The 19321-nt window shown below is 32.9% G+C and overlaps 1 protein-coding gene across 10 annotated transcripts in view; it reads left to right on the forward strand.

Moving 5' to 3' along the window:
* Positions 1–18779, forward strand: part of LMO7 (LIM domain 7) — a 239385-nt gene extending 220606 nt beyond the window's left edge. For 9 of the 10 annotated variants that reach the window (XM_074299286.1, XM_074299281.1, XM_074299283.1 and 6 more), the window contains 7 exons: positions 1809–1871; positions 4054–4103; positions 5624–5837; positions 7448–7738; positions 14882–14990; positions 16447–16549; positions 17996–18779. In XM_074299286.1, the coding sequence (XP_074155387.1) occupies positions 1809–1871; positions 4054–4103; positions 5624–5837; positions 7448–7738; positions 14882–14990; positions 16447–16549; positions 17996–18018 (853 nt within the window). In that variant the 3' untranslated portion in view covers positions 18019–18779. The remainder of the gene's footprint in view (positions 1–1808; positions 1872–4053; positions 4104–5623; positions 5838–7447; positions 7739–14881; positions 14991–16446; positions 16550–17995) is intronic. The other variant, XM_074299277.1, reaches the window with a different exon arrangement.
* The last annotated feature ends 542 nt before the right edge of the window (positions 18780–19321 follow it).

Raw genomic sequence — 19321 nt, forward strand, 5'->3', positions numbered from 1 at the left:
TCAGTTAATGTCTAATGAGACTGGAAAGATAAGTTGGACCTAAGTTTAAGAGGACCTCTAGAGAACAGAGAAATTTATATTTTATTGGAAAGGAGACAATAAGAAACCATTGTTATCTTCTTCACTCCTCCCCTAATCAAATATTTTCTACTTTCTAATTTCCCTATTTTTGTTAAAACCTTCCCTTCCTAACTTTGATTGTCCTTTCTCCCTTTTAATCAGTAAATTTGAGCAGTCTTCAATTGTTACTGCTTCTGTCCCCCAAATCTGTTATCCTATCTCTTCCTCATTCCCACTGCCATCATGATATGTTCTGTACCTTTTATCTGTACTCATTCTAGAGACCAGAGTCATTTGTTGAAATCAAAGACAGAATTTATTTTGGAGTATAAATATTTGTTTTTGACTTATTTAAATATTTTGCATTGATGTGATTAAGTGACTTAGTGGATTGAGAGCTGGATAATGAGTAAGGAAGTCCTAATTTCAAATCTTATTCTAGACATTTATTGGTTATATAATTGTGGGCAAGTCATTTAACTTCTGCCTGCTTCAGTTTCTTAATCTGCAAAATTGTAATAATAACAGCTCCCTGTTAAGTTTATTATGAGAATCAAATGAGATAATGTTTGTAAAGTGCTTTGCAAGCCTTAAAATGCTATGTAAATGTTAGTTATTATCATTCTAATATTTTATGTTAAGTTCTATGATAGCATTAATGGCTTAAATTTCCAGAATTTCTCCCAGATTAGCTCTAAGCCTTTTACAGGATTTGTCTCCCCTAGGGCTCCTTGCAAAAAAAAAAAAAAAAAAAAGAGAGAGAGAGACAGAGAGACAGAGAGACAGAGAGACAGAGAGAGAGAGAGACAGAGAGAGAGAGACAGAGAGAGAGAGACAGAGAGAGACAGAGAGAGAGAGACAGAGAGAGAGAGAGACAGAGAGAGAGAGACAGAGAGAGAGACAGAGAGACAGAGAGACAGAGAGAGACAGAGAGAGAGAGAGACAGAGAGAGAGAGACAGAGAGAGAGACAGAGAGAGAGAGAGAGACAGAGAGAGAGAGACAGAGAGAGAGACAGAGAGAGACAGAGAGAGAGAGAGAGAGAGAGAGAGAGAGAGACACAGAGAGAGAGAGAGACAGAGAGAGAGAGACAGAGAGAGAGACAGAGAGAGAGACAGAGAGAGACAGAGAGAGAGAGAGAGAGAGAGAGAGAGAGAGAGAGAGAGAGAGAGAGAGAGAGAGAGAGAGACAGAGAGAGACAGAGAGAGACAGAGAGAGACAGAGAGAGAACTTGAAATTTAGGGACCTTGGAAATCATTCAAACCAACAGGGTTACATTATTGGTGAGGAAACTGTGGTACAGAAAAGTGAAAAGACTTTTCTGTAGATCATGGGGGTAGTAAGCAGGAAAACCAGAATTTCAGTTTTGACTTGTGGGTTATGTTGGTCAAACTACAAAGTGGTACATCACCATCTTAACTCTTTTATATGGGAAAGAGTCCAGTTTGAATTGTTGCCTCCAGAATTTTAAAAAGGAAGCCTAAAAAACATAAAAGCTACTTGGAAGTTCTTGCTAATATGTCAATTAAGATCTTGTCTAACCTGGAAACATGTAGGTGCTCAGAATTTAGTTTTTAAAAATGCTGTGTGTATCTTTATGATTAAAATATTTTATATTTAAAAACCACTTTTTCTCCTCAATAGACATTGGGAATATTATACTTATGTAGATTTAATTACCTTGCAAAATGGAAAAGAAAATCTCTAACCTTAATTTTCTAAATCTAAGAAAATGTTTTTCCATTTTTAGGCCTGTTGATCCTTTTGAAGTATCAAAGCGAGAGGAGTCAACAAATCTACGTCCTAGTGACAGGTTTGTAAAACACTGAATTACTGCCAAGTGGGTAATAATTTGTTTTAGTTGAGCTCTCAATGACAAGCCCAGACTTTTTGGAATCACAGTTTCAGCTCTTTGCAGAATTAATTTGGCCTTTTTCTTTGTGTTTTGTGAGTTAAATTGAATGTTTGGCAGTCTGATTTACTTTTTGAGTAAGAAGTGTGTGTGTGAGGAATAAGTGGGGTGTACCTAAAAATAGAGATCCTATGTGGACGTCAGAGAAGGGAACAATGGTTTATCTTCAGGAGAGTTTGGCTTGAAAGCCTACATCAAATTTGGGAGGAAAAAATTTTAAACTTGTAGGAAATGATTTCTTAAAAATCTCTCTCTGAAACATTTGATTAACTTAAAATAATACTTATGAGATTTTATTTTTATTTTTTTCTAAATTAATCCAGTTAAACTATTATAGGCTAGATTGATTATTTCAATGAACTCTTTGCAGCTGTTTCAAATCTTCAGTGGGTTTCAAATCTGCTTCTGCCTTAATAAGTTTTCTTCTCTTTTATTGAGAACTGGGAGGAAAAACTTTAGTCATACTGAAAATTCATTGCATGATTGCATATGACACAGAGCTGACCATAAAGAAAAAAGAGAATTACATAAGGGTACATTGATTAGACCTATGTAGAAAATATTGATGGGTGGTCCTTTTTTTGGGAATTTTCCTCTCCTGAACAACAAATACACATATATATACAATATATATATATATATATACACACACACACACACACACACACACACACACACACACACATACATACATTAACACACAATTCATTTATATACATATTTGTATATATAAATATATGTTTATGTATGTACATATATTTCTGTCATTATTTGTGATATGGTGTTATGTGGAGGTTAGTAAAAGGAACATTGCCTTTCTCAAGGAATTAATTTATTTATAGAAGTTTGTCTCACGTAGCATAGTATCTTGAGGAAAACCAATTAGTATGCCAAGACAGTAACTTTGGCAGCATTAGGAATCTTGACAAAATGTCTTATCTCCAGGTAGTGATAATACATCATGTTATGGAGATCTTAATAAGTTTTTGCCAGGTTTCTGGTAATGAAATTATTATCTTTAGGACAAGTAAATAAAAAAGAATTTTTTACTATTTAAATAACAAATATTAAGTAAAATACATTTTCATTTTTTTTAAATGTCTAAGAAAATTCAGATTTCTGATCTGTCTATTCAAGTACAGGAGGTATAAGCCTACAGAGTGACATTCTCTCCAAGTTTTCATAAGGGTACATATATTGAACTTTAATTCTTTAAAGGTGATAAATAGCATATTTTTTCCATTGGCCTTAATAAATGAAGTTGCTTAATTTTGCCCCTTGTAGTTGGAATGGAAGAATAAATCATGTCTGGCTTTAGATTCACAAGCTACATCCTTTAGAAAAGTTAACTTCTTTAAAGAATTACATTATTCCTTGGGATTCTAGTATGCCATTTGCCATATTTAGTATTTAGTTGCAGAATTCTGCTGTTCTACAGGGCCTAAAATGACATTTTGATTTATATTCTATTGCATTTGGTGCACCGTTTGTTTGTTAGTAATGTAGTTAATTTGTAAATTTCACTTTTAGATTCCCTAGTATCAATATGTATTTTGTATGTTGATAGTACTTAATTTTCTAGCATGAAGGAGCTAATGTAACTAATTTCAAAAATATTGATTAGATATTGTGATAATCCCTTTGTAATATTCTTAATCAAAGTTTCTTTATATTAATCCCTTGTGTTTGAATAATGGAAACAGGAATTCCTATTTTAAGGAAAAAGTGCATATGCAAAAATAATCTAAAATATTATACTAACCATTGTAGAACTCTAGATGAAGTTCCTATGTGAATTTGTTTTATTCATTATCATGTTGATGTTTTCTATGTGGAGTAATTTGTTTAGCTACTTTCTACTAATTAAAGCCTCAAATGCAGAAGATTCAGAAGATAACATAACAGCAACTGTCATTTGGAAAAAAGATCAGTGGTTAAAATGTTATATCTTCTATTTATATTTAAGAAATACATAAAATTAATCTTTCTTTTTAATCCTAAAGGCACATTTATATTCACTTAAATATTCATATTTATATTAAAACTGTTTTACAACTTCGGTCTATTGGGTTTTATATTTTAGGGATAAATCAAGGTCTGTTACTGAATTGGATCAGCCCACAAGTAGAAATGGTAAGTTAAATTTTTTTTTAAATAAAATTACTTTGTGGTATGTATATATACAAAAAAGATTAATTTATAGCAACCCATGGAAGTATCACAAATATTATCCCCATTTTACAATGTTAATAGCTTTACTGAGCAAGTGGATTATTTCCCTAGGCATCTGATTTTGTCAACTTTTTTTTTCTTCTACTTTTTTTTGCCACATTGCTTCTGGGTTTGTTTTTTTTTTTGATGGATTCAATTTCTGCTAGCAATAAGGTGACTTTGAAATAGAATTTTTTTCCATCTGATAAAATGTATATTATATGTATTGCTTTGCACAAACATAAATAGGATTCTGTGAGCAAGTATTGGATATACTTCACATTGTTTGGAAGAAGATGAACTAAGAATTAAATTGGAGGAAAATTATAAAATGATAATTGAATTTGGAAAGGAGAAAAAGTCTTAATGAAACTTTACTGAGCCTGGTAAAAGTGAGAATATGGCTTGAAAATGTTTACATCAGCCTTATTGCAAATATTAATAATTCAACCTATGACTTCCAGCTTAAGAGAAATAGTGGTGATTATATTTTGTAATTGTAATTAATTGTGACTAATTTAAATCGATATCTAATAACAATACTATATGCAGGTGATTTCATCTCTGAAGTAAGGGAACTTATAAACATTTATCAATGAATATTTGGATCCTTATACCACAATCTAAGCTCTCACCTGATGGGCAAACTATTGTGTAGGAAATAATTTTAATTCCTATAGCTTGGTCAGGCTGTATCTAAGGAGATGACTCTCCTTAAAAGTGTGATGTAGTCTTGATTTGGAAATAATTAGTTTTTTCCTTGTCTCAGTCAGATTGAAAAATTATTTGAGGGCTGGACTATAGATTAAGGCATAAAACAGTGCACAGGGTGTCCTACATATTTGGTAATCTGTGTAAAAGCAGAATAGCATGATAGAAAGAATATAGAATTCATTACAAGACCCCAACTTCATGTTCTGACTTACTAATTTTGTGATTTCCAAAGTTAGTCAACCTTCAAAGAATCTTAATTTCTTTATCTTTAAAGTCAGATACTAGTATTTGAATTCCCAAGGTCATGAACTTATTTTGAGAAATGCAGTTTTTAAACTATTAAACACCCTATATTTGTGAATGATCTCTGGTCTTTTTGTTATTGCTGACTGACACAGAAAGCATTATCCCTGCAAAGACTATTTTGTATAATAGCACTTAAAGGTGGGCCATGATCAAAATAGTGTGATTTACTAGGTCCCTTTGGCAATTGTATTCATTTCCTTTGTTGCATGCCTCACATAGTACCACTTTTTGTTGAATTGGGCATTGCAGAAATAAAATAATTTTAGTCCCTTTTCTCTAGCATTATATGCTGGAACTAATGTTAAAACATATATACCTTACATTGGTACCTTTCATCTTAGAGCTTTTTATCTTTATCCTTGATTGCATTTTATTTATTTATTTTTTTCGTTTCTGAAGTTCTTGATGTCTTTCCAATCTAGGGAGTAATAAATATTTGGACCGGATTGGGAATGTGGGCTATTCACAGAAAAGTTCTCGAAAAGACCAGACCACATCAGAAGCTGAGATGGAGAGACAACAGATCCTTCAGGAAATGAGGAAGAAAACCTCTCTCCATAATGACAACAGCTGGATTAGACAGCGGAGTTCCAGTGTCACCAAAGAGCCCATCTGCCTTCCCGGCATCATGAGAAGGTGAGAGCTGTATTGAAATTCATGTTTTAGTTTTACTTTTCAGGAAGGAAATATTGAGTTCCCAGGCTTCTGGGCTGTTTTGGAGCTGAGTCACTGATTTTTGTTTCTTGTTCTATCTTTACAATTCTATGATCAGCATTAGGATATGATAGTGGATAGAGCACTGAACCTGGAGTCAGGAGGATGGGAGTTCATTCACTTACTTATCTGTGACTTGCACAAAGTCACTTAACCCCAACTATGTCAGTTTTCTTATCTGTGAAATGAGTGGAATGGTAAACCATTTTAGTGTCTTTGCCAAGAAAGCCTCAAATGAGGTCATGAAATAAAGATGACTGAAAAATGATGGAAAGTGAGATTAATACTAATACCTACCACCAAGAGGTTGCTATGAGGAGAAAATGTGGTAATATTGGTAGTTTGCCAAATTTAGAGCACTATAACAAATTCTTCTCTTCCTCTTCTTTTTTCTCTTTTCCCCTTCACATGATAATCATGATGGCTGGGAACACTTATAACATTCAGTTGCAGAATTCTGTTATTCTACAGGGCCTAAAATGACCTTTTGATTTATATTCTATTGCATTTGGTGCACCATATGTTTGTTAGTAAGGTAGTTAATTTGTAAATTTCACTTTTAGATTCTCTAGTATGAATATGTATTTTGTACATTAAAAAACCTTTAATGAAGGCAGGTATGTCAGGATGTTAATCTACTTTTAGGTATTAATGATTTAGGGTATATTGGATATATTTGAATCTATTTGAATGTCCTAGCTATTTTATTTTAGGTTTCTGATAACTGTTTTAACAATTCAGGTTTAGAAATGATGTTTATAGAAGAATGTGAATAAAAACAAATCTTTTTACAGTTAAGAAGTAGGCATCAGAGTTATGAGCCATACTTTTGTAAATTAATTAGGATAATTATTATTAAATGAAGTCTGTAGCAGGTTATCCTGTTATATGAAGCTCTTCATTCTTTGATTTTATAAGTTTGGTGTTTTTGTATGTTGAGTATTTTAGTGAAACATTTTGACAAAAATATTAAAAAACATATAATTTTTTATTGAAGAGCTATAGAATGTTTTATTCTATGTTCCCCAATATTAATCTTTTTTTTTTTTTTTTTTTTTTGGTTAGCAATTGAGGTTAAGTGACTTGCCCAGGGTCAGACACCTAGGAAGTATTAAGTGTCTGAGACCAGATTTAAACTCAGGTCCTCCTGACTGCTGGGCCAGTGCTCAATCCACTGCGCCACCTAGCTGTCCCCCATCCCTTAAATATTAATCTAATGCTTTTTATAGAGCACTCTGGTACTTAAGTCTTAGGGAAAGTAAAATGAAGATTCATTAAATAGTTGATTAAACATTTTTACTTTTTTGATATGAAGATCAAAATAAATTTTAGATGTATTAGTGGACTAGTCAGGAGAGCTAGGTAGGGCAGTGGATATATTATTACTTTATTGTTATACTTATTATTTACTAATTATTATATAAGCTAAGATAAAAAAGGTTTTAATGGCTTATAATGACTTTTGAAATTATCACTTTATCTTAAATATAAGAATATTGAGACATAGTCAATTTCTCTTGTTTATGTTTCAGAGGTGAATCTCTAGATAATCTAGATTCCCCTAGATCAAATTCATGGAGACATGCCCCTTGGATGAATCAGTCTACAGGATTTCATACTTCTTCATCTGTCCAAGACTTCAGTCGTCCGCCTTCACAAATTGTGTCTACATCTAACCGTGCTTACATGCGAAATCCATCTTCCAGTTTGGTACCTTCTTCTGTTGGTTCTATACGAACTGGATCTTTATCATCAGCACCTTCCCCAGCACCACGAACACAATCCCCTTCTACTACTCAGTCAGGGATGCAGCAACGAAACAGGTATGTTACACAGATGTTTCCATTAGCTATTATTTTCCTTCTGTTGCAATAAAGGAAAACTTTTTAAACAATTTTTTTTTATGGAAACACATTCTTACATACATTTTTCATTAGGAAAAGGGAAAAAGTTAACTTCGCTTGAAATATTTTAATTTTGATTTTTTTTTTTTTTGCTGGTATCTAAACTGTCATTGATGGTTTTCTTAATTCTTTCCAGACTTCACTTATGACATTTATAGGTTTCTTATGAAACCACTCTAGAAATTTTAAACCTCTATCTTATTGCCCATGCCTGCCTCACTGATGTTTCTAGCTAGTTACAATATCACTAATACTTCAGGATGATGAATCATAAAAATCTGTAGAAGCTTATGAATGTTTCCACTTTATGAACAAAATCTGTTTTAAAATTGCATTTTTTGAAGTAGACAAATTATTCAAAATCATTTTTAGAGGAAGATTATGAGAACAACAATGAATTATAACTATGTGCTGCAGATAGTCTATTTAACATGAAAAGTCAGATTTTAATAAGTAATAATATGCCATATGGATAATCAGAGATCTTGAATTTTTCTTTTGCTCTTAAAGAATGATTAACTTTCCAAGTTTGCTGACATCTTGTTCCTTCTAAAATTAAGATCTGTATATTATGTGTTTCTGGAATTGAAAATTAATTGTACTATTATAAATTTAGAACTTGACTTATGAAATCTAATGAGATAGATGTTAAAAAAGACTATGGCTCATAGAGAAGTGAAGATGTAGGATATTAAAAGCTACTTTTACAATAATAACTTGAATCATGAGAAGGGTGCATTCTAGTGTCTGTCTTTGGCTGAAACTTAAGTAAGTAGAAATTGAAATTCTATCTCAGGCACAGTATTGCCTTCTAGGATGTCAGATAAGAGTAGTTAGAATAAGGTAAATCATTAAACACCAACTAAAAACAATAGTACATATATGCAAAAAAACCCCCACATAATCTATTCTGAGATTCTGGGTTAGAGGGAAGGTATAAATGGAATTAGATAAATATATCAGGACTTATTCAGAGGGAAAGAAGGTAATTAATGGACCTGCCTATATACATGGCATCAGGATGGTATGTGCTCTAGATTTTGAAAAACATCTGTGATAAAAATAATCTTTCTACTCTCTAAGTTTTTATGACCATTACTGCATATGGTTATAGATTAGAAGCCATAGTCTTTAGAGAGCTGACTTTGGAAGCAGGAAAGACTACATTTAAGTCTGTCTCTGACATATGAGTTATGTAAGCCTTGATATAAGTCACCTATTCTCTTAGTGTGTTAGATAATTCTTTAAAAATGATAAATTGTCAGGCGTAGTGGTGAAGTCTCTGCTGCTTGGGGAGGCTGAGGGTGGTTGATCACCTTAATTCTGGGCTGAAATAAGGATAAAGCCCATGTTATGTCCATGCTATATAGGATCAATATGGAGAACCTCTGGGAGCAGAGGGTCACTAATTTGTCAAAGAAAGGGTAAAAACATCTCGGATTACAAAAATGGGGCAGATTAAGTTATCTGCTTATCATTTACTATTTATATTGATCACTATTGAAATCAGCCTGTGAATGCCCATTGCTTTTGGAGCCTAGATGAAGTAGATAGCCAGTTTCTAACACAAAAACAAAAGAATACTCTACATTGCAAAGAAGATGCCATCCTGAACTTCTTGAGGAGAGTTCTTTACTAGGAGTTCCTTGTATCAATGAAATCACGGGTTCATTTTCTGTTATCTTAGTGTCTAACCCCAAAATAATATAGCAGGGAGAGCAAAGAATTAAAAAAAATAACATGGTCTACATCCCAGTTAATTAAACTGTGGTTCATGACCCCATATGGGATCTCATAACTGAATATGGGGCTTGCAAAATTGTGATTTATTATCAATAAATACTTGATTTGTGAATCTATTTTGTATACCTATATACCCAGGGTTATGTAAAAAATTCTGGGGTGAAAAGGGGCCACATGTAGAAAAAATAAAGGTTTTATGCAGATTCCATATTTTATTCATAGTTCTAAAAAGATTTCCTCATTTTTCTCATCTGTAAAAATGAGCTGGAGAAGTATATGGCAAAACCACTCTAGTATCTTTGTCAGACATGACTGAAAAGAACTGAAAAACAAAACCACCTTCCCTCACATACATAGCCCTCCCTATTTTTGCTTTTTTTTTTTTTTTTTCCCTCTTCTGTACCCAAAAGATTAGAAAAAACAATTGGATTGGGAACTCCATTAGCAATGGAAGTGACCATAACAAGCAAGTAAAAATATTTTTTAAAAGCATTGCAGGTTAAAACTGGCTAATATAGCAACACACATCTCTAAGAGTGGCCCTGAGGTCATTTGTGTGCACTAGCACACTATGATAATTGATAGCATGATGATGATCTAGAGTTGCCAAGGAATGAATGTTAATGCTAATTATACTCTCACTAAATCCTAATAATACCTTTTACTGATTTTTTACTACCTCATTTTACTGATGAAACAAGCAAGGTTCAGTAAGGTGAAGTATCTTGACTACAGTCACACAAGTACATGTCCAAGATAAGATTTGAATACTGTTGTCTTTGAATTTCAAGTGTCTTGGACTCTCTGACTAAACTCAGAGGAGCAATACGTTGCTGTAGATAGAATGCTGAACTTGACAGAAAGAACAATAAAATCCTAGGTCCTTGATATATCAATATTTAAGAAGAGGAAATAAAAGAAAAATAGAAATACATACATTAAAACCTTTTTTTTTTTTTCAAATAAAATGTGTTGGTGTTTTGGAATGTTAGCCTTTGGTTCTTCAGAAACTTGACCATTCAAACTAATTCACTCTTCAAGTATTCCAGATAGTAAAAACCTTCTTGCATAATACTAGCATTGTTAAAAGTGAGTGCCATGTGTAATGCATAGATCTAAATAGGAGTTTAAAGCTGGGAAGGGGAAAGAACAGTAATTTTTGGCTGGGTAGGAATAGGTTACACTATTGACTTGAGAACTAGGTAGCCCATGCCTATAAAGAATCTGTTATAGTAAATAAAATTTACAAGTGATTATAATAAAAAGTAGAATGTGGTTAATCATTGTAACTGATAGTCCTTCTGATGCAGATGTGATTACTCCAAGAGTGATCTAAGGAAGCTTTCAATCAATCAATCATTATTTACTAATTACCTAGCAAATGTCAGACACTATGGCAAATTCTGGATAAGGTGTTTCATGGAGAAAGAAGGATTTTAACTGAGACCTTTTTGAAAGATGAGCAGCATTTTTACACATGAAATTGGTAGCTAATAGATAATGGGAAGGAAAGACATTCTAGATCAAAATCATATTTTATTGTCTCCGTTGACAGTCTGGCACACTGAATGGAACTCTTTGAAGAATAATGTATTAAAATATATGAAATAAAAATATGTGTAATTACAAAAAAAATCAATTATATTGAAATTACTATCAGATATGTATATATATATGTATATGATATTAAAAGCTAAGTTTACAGATTCTAGCCCTTGCTTTAAGAGGAACAATGAAAACAAAGGTCTGGAAGCAAGAAAGTCTAAGATGTACCTGAGAAATTGAGAGGTTCTGTTTGCTGTAATATAAGGGTATTTATGGGAAGATAAAGGAGAAGAAAACAAAGAAAATAGTTCTGGGCAATCATATTGCTGGGTAATCATTTTAGAGGACAAGAACAAGAAGATGTTCGAGCAAAAGACATAGTGAAGGTAGTCTGAGAGCTAAGAACAGAATTAGATACTCTAATTAGATACTCCGGCTAGGGGAAAAATTTGTGTGTGTATGAGAGTGCGTATGTGGAACTTAGCTAATAAGAGCTCACATTTAAACAATGATGCCAAGTTAACCATCATGTAAAGAATGTTAGTGAGGTAGGACAACTGGAAACTGAGATTTGGAGAATGTTAATGACTTTGCCCATGCCACACAAATAGTAAGCATGGGAGCTGACATTCAATTCCCAGTTTTGGGAATTCATAATCTAATCACTCTTCCTATTTTACAACATTACCTTTCAAGAAAAAAGAACTTCTATTTCATGATTAAGAGAAAAGAACCTGGTTAAATTTCATTTCATTGCAAAAGTTGAGAAAACATTTTACACATGAATGAATTTTTATCAAAGTCTTAGAAATCATATTGTATTTAGTTTTGTGAATGACTGATACTAGTTCTTTTTGGTTTTTGTGTGGGGAAGGGAGAGAAATGGGGAGGGGATTGATGGTTAGAAGTGAGGTAAAGGGTTTTGACAAAGTAAATAAAAGTTAAAACAATAGGCAAAGAAGATCTATAGACAGTTTCCCTAGTAAGGGTCCTCTCTATCTTCATTTGAAACAGGATAGATAGAAGCCAAAAGGAAGATATTTTTTGTGGTGTAGCTGAACATTGGTATAGGAAGATTTTTTTTTTTTTAATATGAGGGTTTGCTTTTTACAAATCTGTTTTATTCCCAAGCAAATTTTCAATTGAGATGTCCTGGTAATTGAGAAAATTAGAGTATACTAATATCCATTAGGGGTTTTCTAGCCAATTTTAATATATTTGTAGTATGGAAAAATTAAAAATTCATATTCCCTCCACTGCTTCATATGAATATTGTAGTCTCCATTTTGTTCTTAATACTGAAAAATGACTTCAATTATTTTTAATTTTTTATTTCTATTATGAAATATTACCAAATGTTTTCATTCAACTTGAACCCCAACAAAGTTAGTTTGTTCAAGGAAGAAGTATTCTGGACATGATAGATGAATTTCAATTTTAATATATGAATTAATTTTGTAGTGGAGAAGAGATAACATAGTATAGTAAAGATGGCGTAATGGATAGACCACTGGACTTGGGAATCAATAAAACCTAGTTTTGAATCCTACTGTACACATTTCTTACTGTGTATTTCTGGGCAAGTTTTTTAATTTCTCTGATACTTCATTTCCTCATTTGTTAGGGGATAATAATAATAATAATAATAATAATAATAATAATAATAATACCTATTTCATAAGGATTTTTGTTAAGATCAAATGATAGTGTATGTAAAGTACTTCGAAAACAATGTCATATAAAGTGGGCTGTCATTATTAATACATAAGTTGTTATTAAGATTTCTCTTATTTTTATGATAATAAACATTTCCTCACATATCTCACTACATAATCTCAGGCAACTATCCTCTAAAACAAATAATTTTTTTTAAAAAGGAAAAGTTTAGGAAAACCAACCAAAACATGAATTGAATCCAAAATCATGCATAGAGTTTCCTTGTTGCAAAGAAGGAAAGGAAATACAACTTTGTATCTTTTGACGGAGAAGCTGGTCATTCTAATTTTGTAATGTTCAGCATTGTTTGTTTTGTTACTAATCTTTCCATTTGTGTTGTGGTCAGTGTGTAAATTATTTTCTCAATTTTATTGCCTTCATTCTGAATCATTTCATAGAAATATTCTTCTGTGAGCAATTACCATTATCATGACCTGAGGGTATGAAGTATGTTAGACTGGCAGTAACTTGGCGTTTTTTCAGATAAAAACATGTAACCTTAGAGCAGGAACACTATTTAATGTTGGCTTTTCCAAATTACCTGTGGATACCATTAATCAAGGTAACTGTAGGTGATTAGATCAAAAGGCTAGGTTACTATAAAATACAATAAGAATACCATCATTATCTTAAATACTATACAAATAATAGCATAGATGATCCTTCCAGAAGTCATCTGGTCCATCTCCTTATTTCAAGTAAGATGATACCTTTGGCACAGAACATACTGTAAGCAAAATAGTAACAGATACTCCCTTTATCTTCTATGCCAGTGACAAGAAATACTTGAAGATAATGTCTGCATTTCTGTTTGAGGGTGACTACTGAAAAGCAGAATTTTAAGTTTGGTTCTTGGGTTTAGTCATCCCCTTATATGTGATCCAATAGTTAGGACAAAACCAGATGAAAATTGAAGGACAATAAATTAGACAGGTGAAAGTATTGAGCTTCAAACAATTCAAACAACTGCAGATACATCTTTTGAATTCAATTTCTTCTCTAAATTTATAGCTACCATCCTAATGTGGACCCTCATCGCCTCTTACCTTTTGGTTTCCTAATTAGTCTCACTGCTCCCATTCTCTTTCCTTTCCAATATATGCACCCCTTCATAAATCTGTCAAAATAACCTTTCTAGGGCAAAGACTTGACCAGTCTCTCTTCAACTCAAAAATGTTCAATGACTTTCTCTTTTATCTAATATAAAATATAAATTCTTAAATTTACCCTTTAAGATCTTCCACAATCCTGTCACAAACTACTTAGCCAAACTTACTTACAGTATTCCCCTTGAGGGTGATATAGTATAATGGGCTGGATTTGAACTCCAAGGACTAAAATACTAATTCCCTACCTGTATGTGACCTTGGACAAATAACTCATCTAGGTCTCATTTTCTCATCTGTTAAATTTGGAGAGTCAGACTGGATGTCTTCTTAGGTCATTTTTAGTCCTTACATTCTTCCTACAGCTGTGTTCCAGTTGAGCTGTTTCCTGAACTCATTGATCCCGAACTTGGCCTATCCTTTATATCTAGGGAATACTTGATTTCTCCAAATCTTGTCTTCCTTCAAGGGTCAGCTCAGGTGTCACCTCCTCCATGAAACCTTCTCTAATCTTCTTCAGTTGTTAATTTACCTTGTATTTATTTAGCCGTATACTTACTTTGTTCTACCTGACTCCCCAATAGAATGTTAGTTCTTTGAAGGCAAAGACTTTTTCATTCATTAATATTTTGTAAATTCAATTTTATAGATTGGATTAACAACATGAGAAATCACAGCAAATTATTACTGCAATGTTATGTGCAATTCATTGAGTAAGATATTTTAGTACCTCAATGCCATTATCACTATGTGGACAATAGTTACAAACAAAAATTTAGGTGTGTTTCTACATAACTAAAATATTTTCTGAACATCTGCTCTTTCTTATGAAGAATTTTTTCTTTAAAGAAAAGACTCAAACTTCAAATGTATTATATTAATGTTAAGATGCCCTCTATCTTTAACTATCTTGAACAACAAGGCTTCCATCCCATTCTTATTCTGTATCCAGGTCAGTCAGTGGGAAGAGAGTATGCTCCTACTGTAATAACATTCTGGGCAAGGGAGCGGCCATGATCATCGAGTCTTTGGGGCTTTGTTATCATTTACATTGTTTTAAGGTGAGAATTGAGAGAAGCACCATGAAGACTGGGGCTTGGCTTAGAGAGCGCATGGCTTCTTGGATCGCTGGTTGTGGGGACACTACTAACTAGCCTTATGCTTCGAGCATCAATTCACATGACCTGTCTGCTGAATTTTCTACTAATATTTAATTCATAAAGCTTGAAAGTAATAAAGAGTATGATTTGGAAACACAATTAAAATATTCTCAAAATTCTAGCATATTCTTTAATCCACTGAACAAGTATAACCATCTTTATGTTATCTATCATATTTAAAATATAGGGTTTGTGTTTTGTTTTGTTTTTCCAGGGGTGGAGAGTGAGGGTGCTTGTAGGCAAAGGTAATCTTTAGAATGGTTTGCCCCAGGAATATTATCAAATATGTGGTGGTAAACATTTTTTAGACAGATTAAAGTTATATTCTACCCTAAGTTGGATTTGCTATTGAAATGAAGAATATAAAAATGAAAATTGCAATAAATTTTAATCATATGCCTCATTTATATAACTTGACATTCCACATACTTTAAAAAAATCCACATATTAAAAGAAAAAAAAAAGGCTTTCAAAATTTTTGCCTCATGAGGTGCTTGTTATTAGAGAGTCCATTATTTGAAGAGCTCTTATTTTGGGAAGGAGAGTAAGTGTACTGATTGGTTCCTCATTGTCTTATAGGACATAACTGCCAGACTTCTTCTAACTGGTACAATGGTGGTAGAGGCTTGCATGTTGGCTTAACAGAATAAGCCAAAAAATTTAATGTTCTCCAAATATATGAACAAAATTGTGGCGTCAAGTGTTCTTCATTGAAGTTAAGATTCCATATGAGAAGTAGGTTAGAATTTTTATTGCATGGAATCTTCCAGGTGTCCACTTCAAAAAACTGGGACTACTAACATCCTAGCCTTCATTGATAGAGATAGATCTCTCATGTCATGCCTTGACTTTTCACCCCCTCACCCCCACCCCAGGAAATCTGAAAATTAGGACATCATTAAACTAATCAATGATTCATTTCTGCTTCCCAGCATATTTAGAATTAAAGTTGGCTTCATGTAACTAAACTCATGCCTCATCTGGACATTTTCTTCTCATCCGCTAATTATTTTGTTTGCTTTTGCTAATTTTGGTTAAGGGAATTGGAAACTCTTGCTCCTCTCCCTCTCCCTCCCTCTTCTCTCTCCCTCCCTCCTTCCTTTCCTCCCTCTCTCTTCTTCCTTCTCTTCTTCCTTTCCTCCCTTCCTCCCTTCTTTCCTCTTTCCTTTTCTCCCTTCTCTTTCCCTTTCTCTTTCTCTCTCCTTTCTTTTTCTCCTTTTCTTCTCTCTTCCCTTCTTTCCCCCCTTCCTCTCTCTCCCTTTTTCTCTCCCCCTCTAATGAAGTGCTTCTATTCATTCTTTCCACAAGCAAGTTCTTTTATGGGAGAGATAACTAATTATTGCTGTTTCCCTTCCAGTGTGTGGCCTGTGAGTGTGACCTCGGAGGCTCCAGCTCAGGAGCAGAAGTCAGAATCCGAAATAATGAATTGTACTGCAATGAGTGCTATCTCCGATTCAAATGTAAGAGAGCAAATCAGAGAGAAAATCTCTTGCCTTTTAAAGAGACCTCGGGCTCCCATGCATATTCTTGAATCTGCATCTGCTATTCCCACAAGCACCCTGCCTCAGAATTCTCATTTTTAGGAGTGTTTTTGTGTAAACTTAAAACTGCCTCTTTTTAGGGAGGGATTGTGAATAGTTGGGTGATTGCTCTGCATGTCAGCAAAAGAGGGTAATTTATAAGGCCAAGAAAGGGGGTTGTAATGAGCTGGAAACCTAGGAGTTGTTCCTATGCTGTCTGGAGTGCACATAACTCTCAGTAGGATTCACTTAAAGGAAAATGAGAGCTTTGAAATTAGTCCTCTTAAGAATTAATTCTTTCTTTTTTCATTGCTTTCACCTCATTTTAACAAATCTCTAACTTTAGACTGTTAAATATATTTCTTAGAAAATAATTAAATTAAGATCAATGGATTTGAAAAAAAAATTTTTTTACTATAACATTTCCTAAAAATTAAAAATCAAGCAAACAGTTGCTAAAGTTTGCTATCATTATTATTTTGAGATTGTCTTTCTATATATTTTTTCTCCCAAAGCAAAGCAATACTTCTCAGGATTATTTGGGCCTTCAGCATCTTTCTCCCGGACACTCAGATTTTTGAAGTCCCAAATACTACTTTGTGTCTTAGCATGTGACACTTTGATTTTGGTTTAAAAGAATGTATTTTTTAATGTGTTATAAACCATAGGAAAATAAAGTTAATGGATCTGGAATATCGTTTATAGCTATGTGAATACAACCATGGCTGCTGTTTATATTTTGGACAATGATACTGGTAACCTGTGTTTCTTCTTTATCAGCAAAACAAAATGATTTTGAACTATGAGGTATTTGTATAGACCTTTATTTATGGAGTGCTTTATTAATGACTTATACTCAGCCAATTCTCTCTTTTCTGTGGATGGATTATTATTTCAATTGCTTATCTATTATGCTGATGTTTCCTTACCCTAACTGCCAAGTCATATCCCAAACTGTTGACAGTGGGTTCATTGTATGAGAATGTCAAGGCTAGGCATGTATTAAGTTGATTATGTGTATTTTTCTCCTGGACTAAATTCCAGAGTCAAATCTGGATTTTTTTTTTTCCTGGAGGGGGGGGGTTTAATAATCATAATTTTGCATTATTGGTGCAGCTTTTTCCCTCCATTAGCACAAATAAGTGAGAGTTGGCTGTAATGTATTTCTGTTCAAGTCATTAAATTTCACCTTCATTATGCAAATGAAGAAAATCTTCCTGCCCCAAAGATTTAGTTTATTTGTCCCATGATTAAGCTGCAAAGCTTTATTTTACCCAGTCTTGATTTTCTCAAAACAAGATTGCTGCTAAGTATCCCAGATACTCGCTATTGAATTCTTTCTGAATCTAAGTATTTTTCTTCTTTCTTTTTTTCTTGCCTGATCAGCTGGACAGCCAACCTCCATGTGAAGTTAACCTCCATACGAAAGCACTGTTGCAGATAGAAGAAGAGGTGGTTGCTGCTGGTGTAGATCTATAAATATATATTGTATGTGTCTTTTTTTTTTTTTTTTTTAAGAAAAACTTTTTTTTTGGCCTGTCTAGATTACATAGGAACATTTATATCCCTCATGTTAACTGTTTTTTTTTTTTTTTTTTTTTTTGTTATTTATAAGAAGGTAATCATGTTTTGGGATAAGCACAGTATTTACTTTTTGAATTCAGCATATTAAAAAGCACAAAGGAGAACAAACACTTAACAATAGTAATTTCAAAATATTTTTGAGACTAATAATTCACATCTAGCTTGACTTTCCAATGGTATATGAAGAGGATGTTTTTTGAAAGAAAGAATACTCTTAAACATTATTTGAAATAGTTAATTTAAATATATTTGTAATGGCTGACCTTATTTGTAATGTATACCAGAAAATAAGCAATGCAGACCTATTAATATTTGTTTTCTGTAGTCTGGTTTTCTAACTTGCCTCCCATTGTGATTTTTTTTCATATACAGTATACCTTTTTTTTTTTTTTTTTTTTTTTTTTTTTTAGATGAGAGGGACTTGTGTATTTGCAGATCTGAGGATTTAGTTTTGACCAATTCACTCTTAAGAGTTTCTTCTTTTCACTAAGAAAATGTAACTGTGGCTTGTTTCCCCCCCCCAGAGAGCTAGTGTATTTCTTTATTGTTTCAACTGCATTTGTAAATAAACTTATTGATGCATTTATGTCACGTGTTTCTTTTCTTTTTTTTTTTTATTCTCTTGCTCTCAAATCTTGACACTGGAGTGTTCAATTTAAATTCTAAAGCAAAACATGTGAAAAAAGCATGTCACACCTTTTTCATACCTTAAAATTATTTTCATTAGTATTCAATCTTGAGGATTTGCCTCTTACTGCTTTCTTGCCTAAGGTAAATGGTAGCTTGTCTTTTTATATAAAGCCCTTATTCTTTTGCAACATAGGTAATACAGGATAATGTGACATTGGGTTTAGAAGACTTGCAGGGCAAGTTATACATAAACACATTATGAAAAGAAAATCTGGATAGGAATAGCAAAAATACAGCAGCTTAACCTAGTTATTTGATGAATGAATGAAATCTTGCTTAATGAATATTATATTTACAAAAGTAGTTGTTAGAGTGAATAATATAAAATTATAGGAGAGCAGAGAGCATGATCTTGGAAATGGGTTATAAGTATATAAAGTTGTCAACTGGTAGGGAAAAATAGGAGATTATGGTTCCAGTTTTTAAAATCATATAAGC

Source organism: Sminthopsis crassicaudata, chromosome 3 (assembly GCF_048593235.1).
Source record: "Sminthopsis crassicaudata isolate SCR6 chromosome 3, ASM4859323v1, whole genome shotgun sequence".
In the NCBI taxonomy this organism is placed as follows: Eukaryota; Metazoa; Chordata; class Mammalia; order Dasyuromorphia; family Dasyuridae; genus Sminthopsis; species Sminthopsis crassicaudata.